The 18,294-nt window shown below is 40.7% G+C and overlaps 1 protein-coding gene across 4 annotated transcripts; it reads right to left on the bottom strand.

Annotated features, from left to right (window-relative positions):
• Window positions 1-434: 434 nt before the first annotated feature.
• On the bottom strand, window positions 435-16,501 carry rev1 (REV1 DNA directed polymerase). Of its 4 annotated transcripts, none has more exons than XM_060876215.1 (22): window positions 16,216-16,501; window positions 13,355-14,289; window positions 13,072-13,204; window positions 12,018-12,186; window positions 7,232-7,483; window positions 6,516-7,135; window positions 5,704-5,811; window positions 5,464-5,580; window positions 5,061-5,187; window positions 4,822-4,950; window positions 4,567-4,721; window positions 4,333-4,452; window positions 4,024-4,244; window positions 3,691-3,863; window positions 3,331-3,563; window positions 3,054-3,229; window positions 2,742-2,951; window positions 2,538-2,628; window positions 2,250-2,455; window positions 2,007-2,157; window positions 1,771-1,873; window positions 435-1,635 (listed from the first exon to the last, which is right to left on the bottom strand). In XM_060876215.1, the coding sequence occupies exons 2-22, from the start codon at window positions 13,535-13,537 to the stop codon at window positions 1,524-1,526; spliced, it is 3,789 nt and encodes a 1,262-aa protein (XP_060732198.1). In that variant the 5' UTR covers window positions 13,538-14,289; window positions 16,216-16,501; the 3' UTR covers window positions 435-1,523. The 4 variants fall into 4 exon arrangements, with proteins under 4 accessions (XP_060732198.1, XP_060732199.1, XP_060732197.1 ...); XM_060876216.1 differs by having other exon boundaries at window positions 2,250-2,458; window positions 14,223-14,289; XM_060876214.1 differs by having other exon boundaries at window positions 2,250-2,458; window positions 16,216-16,500.
• Window positions 16,502-18,294: the final 1,793 nt, after the last annotated feature.

The raw sequence follows: 18,294 nt of genomic DNA, 5'->3' as shown, positions 1-18,294 counted from the left end.
GGTTTAACTAGTGACTTTAAGCCAAAATAAATAAATAAACAATGCAAAAACGATTAGCTCTGTAAATAACAAAGTTCTTAAATAGAAAGCTGTAATATGTAAATAAACACATTACTTTACACATTTAAATATAAAGCTTTGAATGTGAGTAGATGTATGTGCATAAAATAAATTTATGCTGAAGGCCTCTATGGCATGTATTTTACAATTAGTTACCCTTTCTCAAAAGTTTGAAAACTCCTGATGCAAAAGAGCAAACCATTCCAACTGAATAAAGTTTTGAACAACTGTAGATACAATAGTCAATCTTTTGCATTAAAGTAATTCTATCACTATTGGTCCATGATAAAAATGTGCACATCCATGGGATGACATATTTACAGACTTATGGTCCAAAAAGTATTAAATAACGATAAATAAGAAAGAAATGTGCATGAAGAGCAGATATCCAAGTTTATTAACAAATTTTTTTTAAAAAAACAACAACATACAAATGGTCTCACAGCTTCAGGTCTTCAGGCACAGGTCAGTAATTTGAGACAGATTTTGCTGACCAAATAGATTTCCAGGCCTTCCCTTATGTATACTTGTGGCAGAATAAAATATGAAAATACAACAGGTGCACTATGAGCAGATTATTAACTCTCATCATGGAATTTAGTGACAACAATTATTTTCAAAACTGCTTAATTACGAAGTGTTCTGGAGTTGATGAAAGCTTCTACAGGCTACCCAAAATGATCATACACAAATATGATGAAATGGTCTGAAAATCTGAAAAAGGACTTTGGCAAATGATTAATTACAATTATATTATTCTTCATTTCTCATTTTTCTCTCTTACACATGACAAAATGCTGTAAACATTATATACACACATACAAATAAAAGAATATTTAGAAATATTGTCATCTACATACATGTAGTTATCTACATAATATACTTACAAAATCTGGCACTTGAGAGTTACAAAATGCTAGTTTTTTTTTCTCTTTTTGTCAAACCTTAGGCTTGACCTGTTTTAGAGGAAAAATCCTCAAATCGCCCCGTACCATGCTACCATGTTTGCCATATAATTCTGGTGTTGGTATAGCACTCGTGAAATAGATCAGAGCAACCAGGGCAAAAAAAAAAAGACAGTTCCTCTGAAGTGGCATGTTGACATCAGGATAGTTTATAAAGAGTTTCATGTTACAACCAGGCTAACAGATGGTGTCATCCTGTACTCAAACATAAGTCCCAAACTGCTGCTGATAAACTCATCATACAACTGTGTCTCTTGGTGCTACAAAAATAATCTGTTGCCTTAACAATACAAATTGCTGTTGAAAATGTAGTTGTTTAAACTTCTTTGTGTCCTTGGAGAAAGGCTTGATCCAAAGAAAATGCGCTCATTCAAAAGCAACTGGGAGATACATGGAAGCAGCCACCAGTGTTGAATATTGCCTCTATTAATCTCCTGGTGAGAGGGCAGGTTCGAGCTGTCACAGTGTCAGAAGCAAGAGCATACCTCACAAATGCTTCTATGTGATTTTCAGGGTGCTGCCATAGGTCTGTTGTACCACCACCTGCACATTGTCCAGTATAAAATCAAAGGCCATACTCCATACAGACTCCACCGACTGCTGCATTAACCTGACAAAGAGCAAATAAAAAAGAAAAAGAAAAAAGGAGATCCAAAGGTTAATTACAATTGCAATCTCAAACTCAGAGACAGGAAAAACAAAAACAGTGGTTTATCAAAAGCCAGAGAAAACAACTGTGTTTTACCTCTTCATGTATTTGATGACCAGGTCAAGTTTCTCCAGGTCTTTGTCTTCTATTAGCTCTGTGCAATACTTCACCACCTGCAGAATGTCTTCCTCCATAGGCTCTACAGGATTAAACTGTCTGTGTTATCCAAATCTATCTGTTATCTTTCATTTTAGCTACTCAATTCGGTTGGTTAAACAATAATTGGTCTGATCAACAGCCAGGAAATCGGGATGCATAAACCATTGCTTTACCTGAAATGGTAGTAACCCACTCTCGCAGTAGGGCTCGAACATCGCTGAGTTCAAAAGCTCCAGCTAAGGTGGGGACAGGGCGAGTAGTGCATTTGGGTAGCTCTTCAGGCACCTGATGGCTCAGAGTAGATGAAGGTGGTCCATTTTCCATCTAATAACAGAAATTCAGATTGATACAATGAAAACTATTGGAAACGTGTTATAAATTCTACGCATAAATGTGTAATTTAAGTCTAATTTTACCTTGAAGCCAGCGAGGGCTTCTTTGCCTTTTAGTAAGAGTGGGATGGTTTTGGAGGGACTGGATTTTGCAGGACTGTTTCCAGGGATAAGTCTCTTTAATGGACTTGTGCCTTTCTTGGCAGGACTGGCATTTTTCCTCTTATAGCGGCGCTTCGTCTTGTTAACTGCAGACTGCTTCAGGTAAAGGAGCGGGTTCCTTTGTTCCACTACTAACAGAATTATTGAGTAATGAGTAGTAGGTCATGTAAACTCGTATAATATTCCACTCTCTTTACTAACGCACAATACCTTGAGCCTGAGTATTTTGTCTGCGCCTGTAAGCAGAGTATAACTCCTCCTGTAATTCCCTGGGTAGTGCTGCAAAAACGTCTGGATCGACCTGTTAAAGCAAAATGTCAGAAATAAAAATGTACCACACATAAAACCAGGCTCAAATTATTCCACCATGTGCATCTGATTTAAAAGATAAAAAACAAGTCAGCTAAAAGATACCTGAGAGAAGTCAGGAAGTTCCAGGATGATTCCTGTGCTGACTGTTTGCCCAGGCTGGTCAGGGACAAGCAGCACAGAGGGTGCTTCTGTAAAGGATTGCTGTGATGTGACTGGGTGAAATGAGGTATCTGGTACCTGCTTGTGGTTCCATGCTTGCTCTACCTGCTCTCTCAACTCTGGAGGTAAAGCATCCAGCACAGACTGATCCACCTGAAGAAAGCAAAACAGAGTATTGTGAGTTCTTATGAAATTGGATGTGTAGCGCTCCATTTGCTCCATTAACGATCTACAAGCAGAAAAGGACATTCAAACCTGAGAGGGAGACGGCACTTCTATGCTGAGGTTGAGGTCTGCTCGAGAGTGGCTGGGTGAGTGTGTGACAGAAGGTCCCCCTTTACTTGTCCCAGGCATAGAATCTGAAAAAGTACAGCAGTTTGTGGTAGGAGAGGAAATCTCCTTTTGATTGGAAGACATTCTAGACAAATCATCTGGAAAAAATAAGAAAGAAAAAAAAAGATTGATTATTTAAGTTCAGGCTTTAAAGAACTTCAAAAAGGCATAAATCTTAAGCATGCACACAGCAACAGACCTGTTTTTTGAACATCTTTGCTATGGTTGAACGTGGGACGTCTACTTGTGAGCAATTCTCTGATAGTGCGGAAACGAGATGGGCCAGCGTCTGAGTGAGAGCTCTCCAGCAGGTGCATCTGCAGTCCCACTCCTCTCATGTCTATAACAGCAAGCTTCATGGCACGAAAGAGCTTAATGACCTCAGCTGCTATGAGCTGCCCGCAGTCTGTGGGATGAGGTAGCAACACAGACCTGCGCAAACAAAGCAGTAATACTCATAGACAACACCCTAAAACAAATGAACTACAGGGAAAAAACTGCACAGAAAATATATATCAAATATCTAAATATATTTATCAAATTAGAAGATTTTGGCAACCTTGCCAGGTTGTCACAGATGCCATGACCTCCATACTTGGCAGGCTCCACAGGAGCACCTGCTTTGCGCATCATAACTTTCATGGTAAGTCTGCGACCTCTAAGTCCTGCCCCCTGCAATCTCTTCTGAACCTCCATGGACAGGTTAGTCAGAAAAGTTTCTGCCTCCTCTACCTAAATGGATCAACATAAAGAACAGAATTACTATATGTACAAAGTTGTCTACAGTATGGGGACTGAGATATATAAAAGGAAAGCCCTGGATGGAAAACATGACAGCAAGCAAAAATGATATGAACAAATTTTGAAGTTAGATTGACTTGTGTGATCTCACAGTTGTAAAGCGGATGTTGTAGTTCATCTCGGCAGATACAGACTTCCTTTCCTTTTCACTGCGTACAAGCCGGTCATCCAGCCCTCTGCAGAAGCGGAAGAGAGTCTGTCCTGTCCGTGGGCCGAACTCCTTTTGCAGGCGTACTATGGACAACTGCTGCAGGTCCCCACAAGTAGTGACATCAAGGGAGGCTAGCTTACTGCTCATAGAGCGTCCCACCCCTACATGCAAACATTAAATGATTGTGAATAATAAATTGAGATAATGCGTGCAAAGAGACTTTATACTGTATGTCCACAGTGCATTTACCAGGCAGGCTAGTGACAGGCTGGTCTCTGATAAAGTCATCCACTTCCTCCGATCTGAGAAAATATTGGCCGTTTGGTTTTGCCTTTCGGGTTGCCATCCTAGCCAAGAGGATGTTGGAGCCTGATAAGAGACATGCAGCATCATTTTAATTATTATTATTAATAGGGTGTTAAAAAATAAGGCAAATCGGCAACAAGTGTTTTCATTCTCATTAGTTAAAAACAACTTGCTCACTCATGCCAATGGAGGCACAACAGCCAGTCCTCTCCCTCACATCTGAGCGGATGGCAGTGGCCAGCTCATCTGGCGTGATGCCCAGCTCTGCCAGGAGGGATGTGGCATCCACTAAGGCCTCATCGCAACTTAGAGCCTCAATATTAAATGTATAACTACAAAAAAAAAAAAGAAAGAATGAGCATTTATCATGAAGAACTGTTGAACAATTGTCAGCATGCCAGAGATTAACAGGAGCTAGGTCACACAGTATACCTGGCCAGAGTTTCATACATTGCCAGTGCCACCTCTTTGTATGCATGGAAATCATAGGGAACAGACTGCAGCTCAGGACACAGCTGTTTAGCCTGACCAAAGAACATGCCATTCCTCACACCAGCTTGCCTGTAATGACACACATCCTTCTTTAAGTACATTCAATTATAAACACAGTAAATTGTTTAGTTGTGATCCTTATAAAGCCTGGTAACACACAAATTAATGTATTAGATTACCTGGCCTCATAGCTACAGGAAGCAATTTCTGCCATAGAGAGAGCAGCCTTGTCATGCTCTACTCCATTACAGACAGTTTCCTCAGTCTCTGGAGAAGAGGTCAGCTCAATGTCATCACCTGTTCTTCCTAAGAGATCAATCAGCAAAACAAACATAAGCATATAGTACAAACGGAAAAAGCATTCATATCAAGCCCTGATTTCAAAATTAAGCCCCATCTCCTCTTTACTACCGAGTACCAGCCTCCTCCCGTTATTTCAGAGCAACTAACAGGCTCCTTTCAGTCAAACAAGCTGAATCAGCTAACAGCAGATATTAAGGTTGTTCTAAACATATGACAGACATTCACAGGCAAATGCAAAGTAGATTTTCCGAAATGTACTTGTACAAATATGCAAATTACCTGCTCTGTGCTGGTTTCGCTTCTTCTGATAGTACTGGAACTCCAGTTGTGGGTTGGCACCAGGGCGCTGAGCAACAAGCCCTCGCCCACGATTACTCGTCACAGCCACTGGTTTCCCTGGAGTAAGAGACATGAAGTATGCACTGAATCCAAAAAAGGAACGGTATGATCAGCAATTCCACCACATGATTAGTTCACGTGCAGTATAATATGCTCTGCTCCTTGGTATGTGGTCATCACCTCTAAGTTCAGGTCGATGTCTAATCCCCACTGACGCAAAGAAGCAGTCCATGTCGACATGCAGAATACAGGACTTATATACCTGAGGAGCAGGCATAAAAGAGGTACCTGCAAGGGAAATAATTTACTCAGACAGGACAAATATATACCAGACTGTGCATTCTACTTACAGTGCAACCATCATCACACAACAAGAGACTACAAGAGTACAGCAAAGAATCAAAATAACACATGCACAAGAACATAAAGGCACTGAGAATTAGGGATCTTAACCTCAAGTTTCCACACACTACGATTTTAATTCTTAATTTGACAAAACCACAGAATCTGTAATGACAGATTTGGTATGATATGACTAATTTTGCTCATTATTTGGTGTAGGCCAGCAATGCCATGTTCTTCTGTGAATTTGACAGCCCTTACATAATAAATCTGCAAAAAGCTAGATTTGCCAGCAGAGGTATCAATGTAAAGTATTTTCTGTTGTTGTGGTTGTGTTGTATGACTTTGGGGCAGCCCAGACAATGGGGGGGCTGTCACATCCGACCTACGTTTGAGCTGCAGCTGGACACAAAAAGCATGTGAACCACTGGAGTTAGAATAGATTGAGATAAATGCTGTTGAACCAGTATTCTTAAATAGTTCAGTCATATGCCATGAATAATTGTGAAACCGTGACACCATAACAAGCCAAGGATAGGTTGATAAAGTAAGAAGGATAATAGGCATAAGACAGGCACTGCAAAAGAACACTGGCTCACAGGTACCACTCAATGATAAACAATATGTCTAAGAACATTTAATGACATTACCTGCACAGTGGTCAGTTCTAAGCTTCTTTAGCTTTTCTTTTCCAGAAAACACGGCACCCCCGGCAGCCCGTCGCCTGCTCTGAAGGGTATTCACATACTCTGAGAACTCATTCCGCCATGTAGATATATGATGCAACCGTGAGTGAGAGAAGAACTCTGAGATAATCCCAGTCTCTGGGCCCTGTGCTGACTGTTTGGCTGTTAGGGTGATGTTAGATGTGTTATGATGACTCCCGTTCAGTCTGACTCGGCTACTTTGGCCAAGAGACCAATCTGAATCTATTTGCTCTTCTTGAAGAGCTGCAACTGTTGCTGAGGGCAGCTCATGTTGAGTGGCCCTTGATGGGCTGACTAGTAATGAGGTGCTGGCTATGGATGCTGTACAATCTGATGCAAGAACACTAGAAGAAGAACAGCCTTTTGGTTGAGGGCACCTGAAATCTGCTTCTTGGTGTGTAGATTTTGAACAAAAAACATTGTCTTGTTTTAAGGCACCATTCAGAGGATAAAAATGACCATTTTTTTGCAGATGGTCCTTTGATACTTTACATGTGTGCCGATCGTGAACCCCATTAAGTTTGGGGCCTTCCTCCTTAGAGACACTTATAGAGGAGCCATTCCTGTAGCAAAATAAAAAGGTCAAAAAGGGATGAAATATGACGAATAAGACATGACAACACATTCTCAGTAAATGCACATACAAAGCTTTTACTTACAGTCTGTTTACCATCTGCTGAATGGTTTTCTCAGAAGGTTTTGACGGCACTGTTTGAGGAACTGTGAAAGCTGGGTTTGTGAAATTATGGAGGTCACTTGGTTGTGGTAGGTTCAAATTGAACTGGGATGGCCCTTGACCCAACCCAGATTGCTCCTGTACTTTCCGAGGACAGACACTAGTAAAGTTTAGGCCTTTCTGCTTTGCATATAGCTGATATTGCAGATATGAGAGTTGCCGCCCTGCCTTTATGCTACAAGGGAAACAGTTGAATAAAATGCAAAAAAGTTTTAGCTTGAACACGGACAAACTAAACAGCAGGGTTTAAACACAAAGAATGTTCATATATTTTCAATGCAAATAAAAAAACAAAAACATCTTATAAAGGTAAGAGCTCTGTGTAGCTGTGTAAGCCGAAAGGTTTTAAACATACATACATAATACATGTGTATACACACACACACACAGTCGTATGAAAAAGTTTAGCAACCCAAGACAATTTCCATGATTTTCATTTATAAATATTTGGGTGTTTGGATCAGCACTCATTTTGATCTATAAAATAACTGAAGGACACAGTAATATTTCAGTAGTGAAATGAGGTTTATTGGATTAACAGAAAATGTGCAATATGCATCAAAACAAAATCAGACAGGTGCATAAATTTGGACACCCTTCCCATTTTGTTGATTTGAATACCTGTAACTACGTAGCACTGATTAACTGCAACACACATTTGGTTTGGTGGCTCATTAAGCCTTGAACTTCATAGCCAGGTGCATCCAGTCATGAGAAAAGGTATTTAAGGCGGCCAATTGCAAGTTGTTGTTCTCTTTGTCTCTCCTCTGAAGAGTGGCAACATGGAGGCCTCAAAACAACTCTCAAATGACCTGAAAACAAAGATTGTTCAACATTATGATTTAGGGGAAGGCTACAAAAAGTTATCGCAGAGATATAAGCTGTCAGTGTCCACTGTGAGGAACATAGTGAGGAAATGGAAGACCACAGGCACAATTCTATATTTTCAGGCCACATAAAATATTGGAGAGGCAAAGGCGAAGTATGGTGAACGGTCAAAAACAGCCCACAGACCACCTCCAAAGACCTACATCAACTTGCTGCAGATGGTGTCACTGTGCATCGTTCAACAATTCAGCACACTTTGCACAAGGTGAAGCTGTACGGGAGAGAGTCGCTTATGGTATGCAAACGCACATTTGGACAAGCCAGCTTCATTTTGGAATAAGGTGCTGTGGAGTGATGAAACAAAGCTCGAGTTATTTGGTCATAACAAGGGTTGTTATGCATGACGGCAAAAGAACACTGTGGGGCTGTGTGGCCAGTGCCGGTACTTAAAGTTGATGGTCGCATGGATTCCACTCAATATCAGCAGATTCTTGAGAATAATGTTGAGGAATCCGTCACAAAGTTGAAGTTACACCGGGGCTGGATATTTCAACAAGACAACGACCCAAAACACCCGCTTCAATTTCCATGGACAGCCTGCTTCAAATCACCCCACAGATGTTCAATGATATTCAGGTCTGGGGACTGGAATGGCCCAAAATACATTCATCCAGAATCCAGACACACATTACAGGCTATAGGAAGTGTCTAGAGGCTATTTCTGCTAAAGGAGGCTCTACTAAATATTGATGTGATTTTTCTGTTAGGGTGCCCAAATTTATGCACCTGTCTAATTTGGTTTTGATGCATATTGTGCATTTTCTGTTAATCCAATAAACCTCATTTCACTACTGAAATATTACTGTGTCTTTCAGTTATTTGATAGATCAAAATGAACTTGCTGATCCAAACACCCAAATATTTATAAATGAAAATCATGGAAATTGTCAGGGGTTCCTAAACTTTTGCATATGACTGTGTGTATGTATATATATATATATATATATATATATATATATATATACACACACACACACACACACACGTATATATATATAAAAACACACACACAGGGTGGTGTGACAAAATAATGTGAACCCATGTGTAACCCATTGTCATAGGAGTTAATATTGTGTAGGCTACTGCGCAAAAAGAAAAGTTTAAAAAATAATTATAATTTATTTATTTTCCTTTGCTCTATACTGTCTAGGTTGCAAGCCAGTATAAAGCAAGTTGTGCTCAGCAGTGGTTAGTTTAAGATATTGTTGAAATGGGGGACTTCATTATCGTCAGAGATTTCAATCATGCAAATCTCAAATCAGTGCTCTCTTAATTCCATCAGCATGCGGACTTTGCAACAAAAGGGGCAAACAGACTGAATCCTGCTTACACAAACTTCCCCGGTGCATACTGTTATGAAGCAGGCAAAAACCTGGCCCGCGAGAGCCACCTCTGCTCTTCAGGACTGCTTTGAGTGCATTGACTAGAACATCTTCAAGGAGGCTGCAACCAACGGCGATTCAGTCAACTTGGAGGAGTACACGGTATCAGTGACCAGCTTCATTAGCAAGAGCATTGATGATGTTACCGTTTCCAAGATAATCACCACACACTCCAACCAGAAGCCATGGATGACTGCTAAGATGAATTTGCTCCTGAAGTCTAGAGACTTCTCCTTCAGAGGAGGGGATAGGACGGCCTTAAGAACAGCAAGGGCCAAACTGTCCTGAGCCATCAGAGATGCAGCGGAGACACCTGGCATGTGGCAGGACATTCAGGGGATTGCAAATTATAAAACAACTTCAACTGCCTGTGACAGTGACGCCTCCTATGCAGATGCGCTGAATGACTTTTATGCTCGGTTTGAGGTGCAGAACAACATAGCGGCAAGAAAGACCATCCATCCCCTAACAACCAGGCCAATGTGAGGAGAACTCTAAGCGGAGTTAACCCATGGAAAAATGCTGGACCAGACAACATTCCTGGCAGAGTGCTCAGGGAATGTGCAGAACAGCTAGCGGATGTCTTCACTGACATCTTCAACATTTCCCTGACCAGCACCGTTGTTCCTGTGCCAAAGAAATCTACAGTGTCCTGCCTCAATGACTATCATCCCGTTGCACTCACACCCATCGTTATGAGAACCATCTACCACCTTGACTGGGCCCCCTGCAGTTTGTGTATCATCCAAACTGCTCCAGGAACGATGACATTGCTATGACCCTTCATCTGGCCCTCTGCCACCTGGACAATAAAGATACATATGTACAAATTCTGTTCATAGACTTCAGTTCAGCATGAAACACAATCATCCCTCAACACCTGATCGAGAAGCTGAGCCTGCTTAGCCTAAACACCTCCCTCCTGCAACTGGATCCTGGACTTCCTGAATGAGAGACCTCAATCAGTCCGGATCGGGAACAGTGGCATCTCCAGCACCACCATATTGAGCACTGAAGACCCTCAGGAATGTGTGTTCAAGCCCACCGCTGACTCATGACTGCGTAGAATGAATAACATCATCAAGATCACAGATGACAAGACTGTGGTGAATCTCATCAGCAAGAACGACAAGTCAGCATACAGAGAGAAGGTGCAACAACTAACTACCTGGTTTACAGCCAAGAACCTGCAAACGATCTCTGAACATTGCTAAAACTATAGAGATGGTTGTTGACTTCAGAAGACCACAGAGTGACCACTCTCCTCTGCCTATTGATGGATCCTCCATAGAGATGGTCAAGAGCACCAAATTCCTTCATGTTCTTCTGGCAGAGAACTTCACCCGCTCCATCACCAAGAAAGCCCAGCAGCGTCTCTACGTCCTATAAAGGCTGAGGAAAGCACATCTTCCTTCACCTGTCCTTACCACATGTTACAGAGGAACCATCGAGAGCATCCTGAGCAGCTGCATCACTGTCGGGTTTGGGAACTGCACCGCTTCAATCGCAAGACCCTGCAGCAGATAGTGAGGAAAGCTGAGAAGATTATTGAGTCTCTCTTCCCTCTATCACAACCACTTAAACCACACGCTGCATCTGCAAAACCAACAGCACTGTGGATGACCCCACACACCCCTAACACACACTCTTCACCCTCCTGCCATCTGGAAAAAGGTACATAAACATTCAGGCCCTTACAACCAGACGGTGAAACAGTTTTTTCCATAGGCCATCAGACTCCTCAACAACTGAACTGAACTGTACCAACCACACACACACACTCAACTGTGTGCAATAAATACACACTCTTCCAATACACATACAAGTTTACAGCACCACGCATATCAAACTTTTTACATGCAGTTTTACACACTGGTTTTTCCTATCTTGCACGTGCTGTACTGCACATTCAGTCAATTGCTGTTTTGCACACCACATATTTCAATACCTCACCAAACTGCTGCTATTACATAAGTGTAGATATGTCCAATATACAGTATGTACGCTGGTCAGCACTGTTTTTGTCTCACAATGTCTTTAGTTTCGCACTGTTTGTGCTGAGTTGCACAAACGCACTTTATGAGGCTAGGACAACTTCGTTTAAATCCTTAGCTCTGTGCTGTTCTATGTAGCACCATGGTCCTAGAGAAACATTGTCTCCTTTTTTAGATTAGATTAGATTCAACTTTATTGTCATTACACATTTACAAGTACAAGACAACAAAATGCTATGTACTGCGTCAGCTATATATTGTTCAAATGACAATAAAAGCTTCTTGACTTGATCCAACCTCTTTAAAGCAACTACAATATGTTCAGGAGTTTTAGGAATCCATTTCTTATAAATAAAGAGATCTTTCACCTTTCACAACTTTCACCTGTGTTCACATTATTTTGTCCCACTACTATATAAACACTCCTACACACGCACAGACACACCTGTCAGTGATCCATTCTGGCCGTACTACTTTCTCCCCTCTCAGTTCCTGTATTTTAAAATTAGGCAGGTTGGTGGCAATGATGTGTGTAGTTTTGGTATGAGAGTAATACGCATGAAACTGTCCTCCATGTAGCATCATTAGTCTGCGCAACTCATCTGCACTGGGATCTGCACAACAAAGAAATCCAAATTTATATTTCAAACAGGAATATGCAAAGTCATAGTAATAACTATTTTAAGCAATAAATCGTTAATAGTAAATCAAATCATGATTTGTGTTTGAATTTACAACTACATAAATTCTCTGATACAAAGTCATACAGGATTTTAATGAAATTGGCTGGTAGCTTGTTTCAGGTTTCTTTTAGAACTTGCCACAGTCTCTACAGGAAATATCTGGACATCCTTGATGATCTAAATCAAAAGCATGCAAAATAACTTAGAATTATGCACAAAATAAAACTAGCACAAAATGATCTCTCGTAATTTGACAGATATGGAGCATTTTTAGAAGGAGGAGGGGAATTAAATTGCCAAATCAAGATGCTAAGTTGGTAGACTCACCCAAAATGATTCATTGTTTTTACCAAAAGAAAAATGTGCTTTAGTGCTTTGGAAACTATTAGTTAATTGTACTAGTTAACAGTGTAGCCAGGTAAGGTTTTATTTAGAAACCTAACCACAAACATAAGTGACAGAAATTTCCTACATGCTACTGGAACCTTGACTGGAACCAGGTTTTTGTGGGATTAGTTTCGGAAGAGTGTCCAAAAAAGATGACTGAGGGCCCTGGAAAGATTGTGTACTGAGGACTGTTCTCAGATTTCTCCCTCTGTATTCTCCAGTACCATCAAGCATTACTTGAGAAGACTACGTTCCATGTTGGCAAGAGATGTTGAACAATGTTCTCAATATTTTTGAAAATATTTGCCAAAATAAAAAGCACATTTCTTCTTTTAAAAGTATATAATATCCCTCTTATGCTTTATGTTCCAGTCATCTTTACAAAAAATGCCAACTGGAATCCAGAAAGTGAGCAGTGTTTTTTCTGACCTGTGTAGCCATTAACATGGATAGCCACTCCATTGAAGATGCTGGATGAGGTCCCCAGTTTTTGCTTTTCCCTTGGAGCATCCCTCATAAACTGCTCCTCCAGCTTACTGACCTTAGCAGCCATGTAGCCCCCCTGCACGTGCACGCCCAAACACACACACATTCAATAAACAGTATCGGCTACAATAAAAGCACTTGCTAGTACACATTAACCAAGACCATGTTTCTTGGATAAAGAGAGAAACATTCATGTGATCTGGCAAAATCAGACAGAAATGCATACAATGAACAAACTGGGCAGTGTCTGGCTGACGAGCGTCTGATTACGCCTCACACATTCAACGAGCTTGGAGGCACGAGCCCGCTGGCACGGCGGCTCCATGTTGCCATGGCAACGGTAAGAACTCAGGGATTCGGGAGTTGAGTCTGAAGCAATAAACAGACAAAAGAGGGAAAAGCCCAACATACAGAGGCAACCTCTGCCTGCAGCACCACGCCAAAAATCTGCCAATTCATGTGAATGTTTAACGAAGCCATCATTTGAGGACACAGAGCATCTAAGGACACTGCGGTCTCAAATGAACTTAAAAACGCATTTTCAGTAAATACATGGTTAATATATATGATACCCGCTTTCTATTGGTAGTCTTTTTAAGTGTATTCTAGAATACAATATTTTAAACTATTTAAATGCAGATCATTTGTTTTTGCACCAATATGGAGATTTGCATTAGATTTTAAAAAGGTAATGATTCGGAATGTATTCGACACAGACAACAGCGGCAAAACAATGAGTGCAAAGAAAGAAAGAAAAATCTTGTTATTGCTCTAGGCACAGGTACCCAACCTGCCTTCATGCTGATTTTAATCCATGACATCAAATTCGGTGCATGGATATGTATTATGGATTTAAAACCACATAGAGAAGTGAATTTAATGTAATTGAATTGGGTGAGATTGGAAAAGTCATTGTGCTTTTTTGCTGTGCAGTCTGCAGAATGTTTCATCGAATGTGCCAAAATCTGATTTGAGCATCTTATATGAAAAAAATAACATTAATTGTTTCTTGCAGTGAGGTTTAAACATGCAGATCAACTTGCAATCAATCCACAATAAGCAACACGTCCTTTCAATCTACAATACCCTCTTACCCTTCCTCCCCAACCATCATCTTCACTGGCTTTCTTCCTCCATCCATCTCGACTCATACTGAGGGACCTGACAGGAAAAATGAAAGACAGAGTGTTAGGAAGTGATCTTGCATCAACATTAACTCTAAGAATCCAAACATGACTTGTGTGTGTGTGTGTGTGTGTGTGTGTGTACCTGTGCACAAGCCGTTTTTTTTTCCACAACACAGCATTTACCTTTATTATAAAATGCTAGCTTTTACAAGTCACTGCTAAGCCAGAACAGCATAAACAGCATGCATGCACAATTATGACATGTGTCAGTTGTTCCAACTTTCTCTAAAAGACAGGAATAACTAATTACAGAGCACCATTAAAATATTATAATTTGTGCTTCCTTATACTAAAACAAAAGATCCTTGTGAATGAGCAGCATCTCATGCTTTCAGTTTGTTCTCTTATAAATGCCTCTACATTAAGATTGTTCCATCTGTTTCTAAGGGGGTTTAACACATTGATCCCTGAAGCTTATTAACACAGACACGGGATGCGGTTATGCCAGAAGGAAAATCCTTCTCTCATTCCATTAGTCCATATACTTTACTAAAAACTGTCCCAGACATACAGAAAGAAAAATCCTGTGCACAAACAACCTGATTCTCAAAAGAAAACCTCAGTGACTACGTTGCACACAAAGAAGAGACATTACACCTCTCGTGAGTATCACTTAGGAAACACAACCCCTCTTTTCAGTAAGATAGTACATCCCACCCTGACAAAGAGTCTGCCTCTCCATCAATCTGCTCTCTCCCACCAACACACTCATTGTGCTTTCTGCAGAAGATAAAGCACTCAGGCAGGTGGAAACAATGTACAAAGTGCTGGTCAAAGATGGCTATCTGTCAAGAGTTTCTCATTGACCGATTTGCATTGCTAATTTGCAGAAGGCAAAGATCAGACTCACTCAACCTTAATAGCGGTTTGTAATTTTGCAAGCTCCAAGTCGTGAATTGCAATGAAACCCCTGACTCTTTCACCTTTCTTTCAACCTACTCCAGTCCCATTGTTGTTACTGTGTATTCCTCAAGAGCATTTCAGTGAAAAAGGCTAACATGGAGCAAAACGCTTAGCCAGGAAAAGAGTAAACAGAATTATAAAAAACGAAAAACGAAATCTAGTGCGTGGCATTATTGCAAATTTCAGTTTCTTGAATAATCATCTCAAACAAATGACAAAGCGTGGACTACGCTGTGAAATTTCTAGACTGTGTTGAAAAATGCACGATCATAACTCAGACCTCTTAGTGCTCCACGTTTAATGCATTTCATGAAGTGTAAACAAGTGAAAGTTGAACTAGCACGACCGGACACAGAGTTTAATAACTGCTAAATAATCCCGGGCTCTCTATACATATACTTGTGGACAATAAGATCACCATAATAAATCAGTGTGTGTTGATCCTGCACTCCTCTGCAGCACACACACACACACACACACACACACACACACACACACACACTTCTCAGCACTGCCACATACTTACTGGGTCACTGAGGTCATCCAAGTTCACTCTCATAAACAAAATGTCACCTGGCCCCATGATTTAGGAGCACTTACTTTACTACTAAACCCAAGCTGGACACACATAAATAATAAAGCACCATAGTTTACCTCCTGATATGAGTGTGACATGACATGAGTCTGGGCATGTTTTTGTGTACGTTTCCTGGATAATAAAGCAGCAAGAAGTTGAAATAATAAAGCAAGCAAACAGCACAGATTAGTCGGATTAGGATAGCTTGGTCAGAACACTGTGCCATGACCAAACTAAGCTCCAATCAGCACTGCAGTAAACACGACTTACAGACATACAAAGAGAACAAAAACCCAGTTCTAAATGACTCCAATCTAAATAAACATTGACACACAACAAAGTGTATTTGTGAGCGCTACAGTAGGCTAGCTGTTTTTAATCTTCGCTCTGGAAGCTTTGTAAGACAAAATGACTGCTCACCTATAATTTTTTTACGAATGTTAATGTGTCCAAACCGACGGTGTTTCCAAAAATCAGCAGCAGCGTCGTCGTCCACTTAATCTACGTGTGTTTTAAAAGATCACTAAAGGAACAGTCGTACAAACGGCGTCTTTCTGTATCACCGACATGCTCTCGTGGCTCCAGAATGATCCCTCTATCTGTCCCTTCCCCTGTCTCCATTGCCAATCGCCCGTCCGCGGCTCACTGTTAGCTCTTTCCCCACGTCTGTCACCACCCGGGCTGCGTCTCTTACCCGCTGCACACGACGCATGCGCACCATTTTCACGCATGCGTCTGTACCTCCCTTTGGTTGCTTTGAACTGCGCATGCGTAGTGGCAAGGCATTTGTTTATTTTTTTACATTTTTTTTTCAGTATTCGAAATCCCTAGCGTGTACGAACAGAATGAGAAGTTACTAAAAACACCCCCACGTAATTACAAATTTAGTTTTTAGAGTTTGCCAATCCTTTTTTTTTTTCCATACATACTATACCATACTATATTTTATTATAGTCACCTGCAATAGTTTTGAATTCATAGGTATATCAAGGGTAAATTTGTCACATTTCTTGCCTTCTTAATCAGTTTTATGCAAAGGAAGGATGTGTTGAGTCCATAGCTCTATTAGTGCTACTACAACCGCTGTACAAATGCACTGCTGGGCCCCTGAGCAAGGCCCTTAACCCTCAGTTGCTCAGTTGTAAGTCACTCTGGATAAGGGTGTCTGCTAAATGCCATAAATGTAAATGTAAATGTTATGGGAAGAAACACTTAGTTGGGTAAATTGAAAGGTTTATCATTTCTTCAAGAAATTAAGGTCAGTCAATCTGAAAAATCTCAAGAACTTGTATCCCCGGGTGCAGTTGCCAAAATCACCAAACACTATGATGAAACTGGCTCTCATGAGGACCGTCGCAGGAAAGGAAGACCAAGAGTTACCGCTGCTGCGGATGATAAGTTTACTAGAATTAATAGCCTCAGAACCTGCCGATTTACAGCACCACATATTATTGCCCGCATAAAGGCTTCACGGAGTTAAAGTGGTACATATATATCAACATCCATTGTTCAGAGGAGACTGCATGAGTCAGGGCCTCATGGTCAAATTGCGGCAAAGAAGCAGTTACTTCTCAAAAACAACAAGCAGAAGAGACTAAGAAACACAAGGAATGGACATTAGATCAGTTGAAAACTATCCTTTGGTCTAATGACTCCAATTTGTGATTTTTGGTTCTAACCGCTGTCTCTTTGTAAGACATATAGAGGGTGAACAGACGGTTCGTAAATGTATGGTTTCCACTGTGAAACATGTAAGAGGAGGTGTGATGGTGTGGGAGTGATTTGTTGGTGACACTGTTAGCACACTTAACCAGCATGGATACCACAGCATTTTGCAGCGACATGCCATCACTTACTGCAGGCCATAATTTTTTTTCCAGCAGGACAATGACCCCAAACACAACTCTAGGTTATGTAAGAGCTATTTGTCCAAGAATGAGAGTGATGGAGTGCTGCATCCGAAGACCTGGCCTCCACAATCACCTGATCTAAAACTAATTGAGAGGGTTTGGGATGAGTTGGCCTAGAGAGTGGAGGAAAAGCAGCCAACAAGTACTTAACACTCCTTCAATATTGTTGGAAAACCATTCCAGGTGACGACCTCACGAGGCTGACTGTGTAAAGGTGGCTACTTTTAAGAATTGAAAAAAATATAAAACATATTCTGGGTTATTTTTTGTTGAGTACATAATTCTATATTTGTTCTGTCGTTATCTCAATGGCTTCAGTTTTAATATACAATGTTAAAAACAATAAAAATAATGAAAAATATTTTTTAATTTTGTCTTATTGACTTATTGTCATGTTCATGAAACCGGTATGGCTTAAATAATGTCACATTCAATTGATGATTGATTGGCATTAATGGGTCCAAAGTGAGCCAAGAAAACTTTCCCCGCATGATAACCTCCATCCATCATCTCCATACCAGCCTGGACTTTACCGTCAGTGTACCCCAGCAAAAACAAGAACCAGATGAACCAGACTCACCAATCTTCG

Source organism: Tachysurus vachellii, chromosome 8 (genome assembly GCF_030014155.1).
Source record: "Tachysurus vachellii isolate PV-2020 chromosome 8, HZAU_Pvac_v1, whole genome shotgun sequence".
NCBI classification, from domain to species: domain Eukaryota; kingdom Metazoa; phylum Chordata; class Actinopteri; order Siluriformes; family Bagridae; genus Tachysurus; species Tachysurus vachellii.
Note: the sequence above shows the minus strand (reverse complement) of the source record. Positions and strands in the feature narration are given on the sequence as shown.

Bases quoted from the DNA above. Each gene is read 5' to 3' on its own strand.
- rev1 (XM_060876214.1), bottom strand. From the start codon at position 13,537: ATGTTGGGCTTTTCCCTCTTTTGTCTGTTTATTGCTTCAGACTCAACT. The intron at 5,812-6,515 runs GTAATGTCATTA...TTTCCCTTGCAG, and splicing joins TAGAACTGACCACTGTGCAG to GTACCTCTTTTATGCCTGCT. The intron at 5,581-5,703 runs GTGATGACCACA...CTCTTACTCCAG, and splicing joins ACATCGACCTGAACTTAGAG to GGAAACCAGTGGCTGTGACG.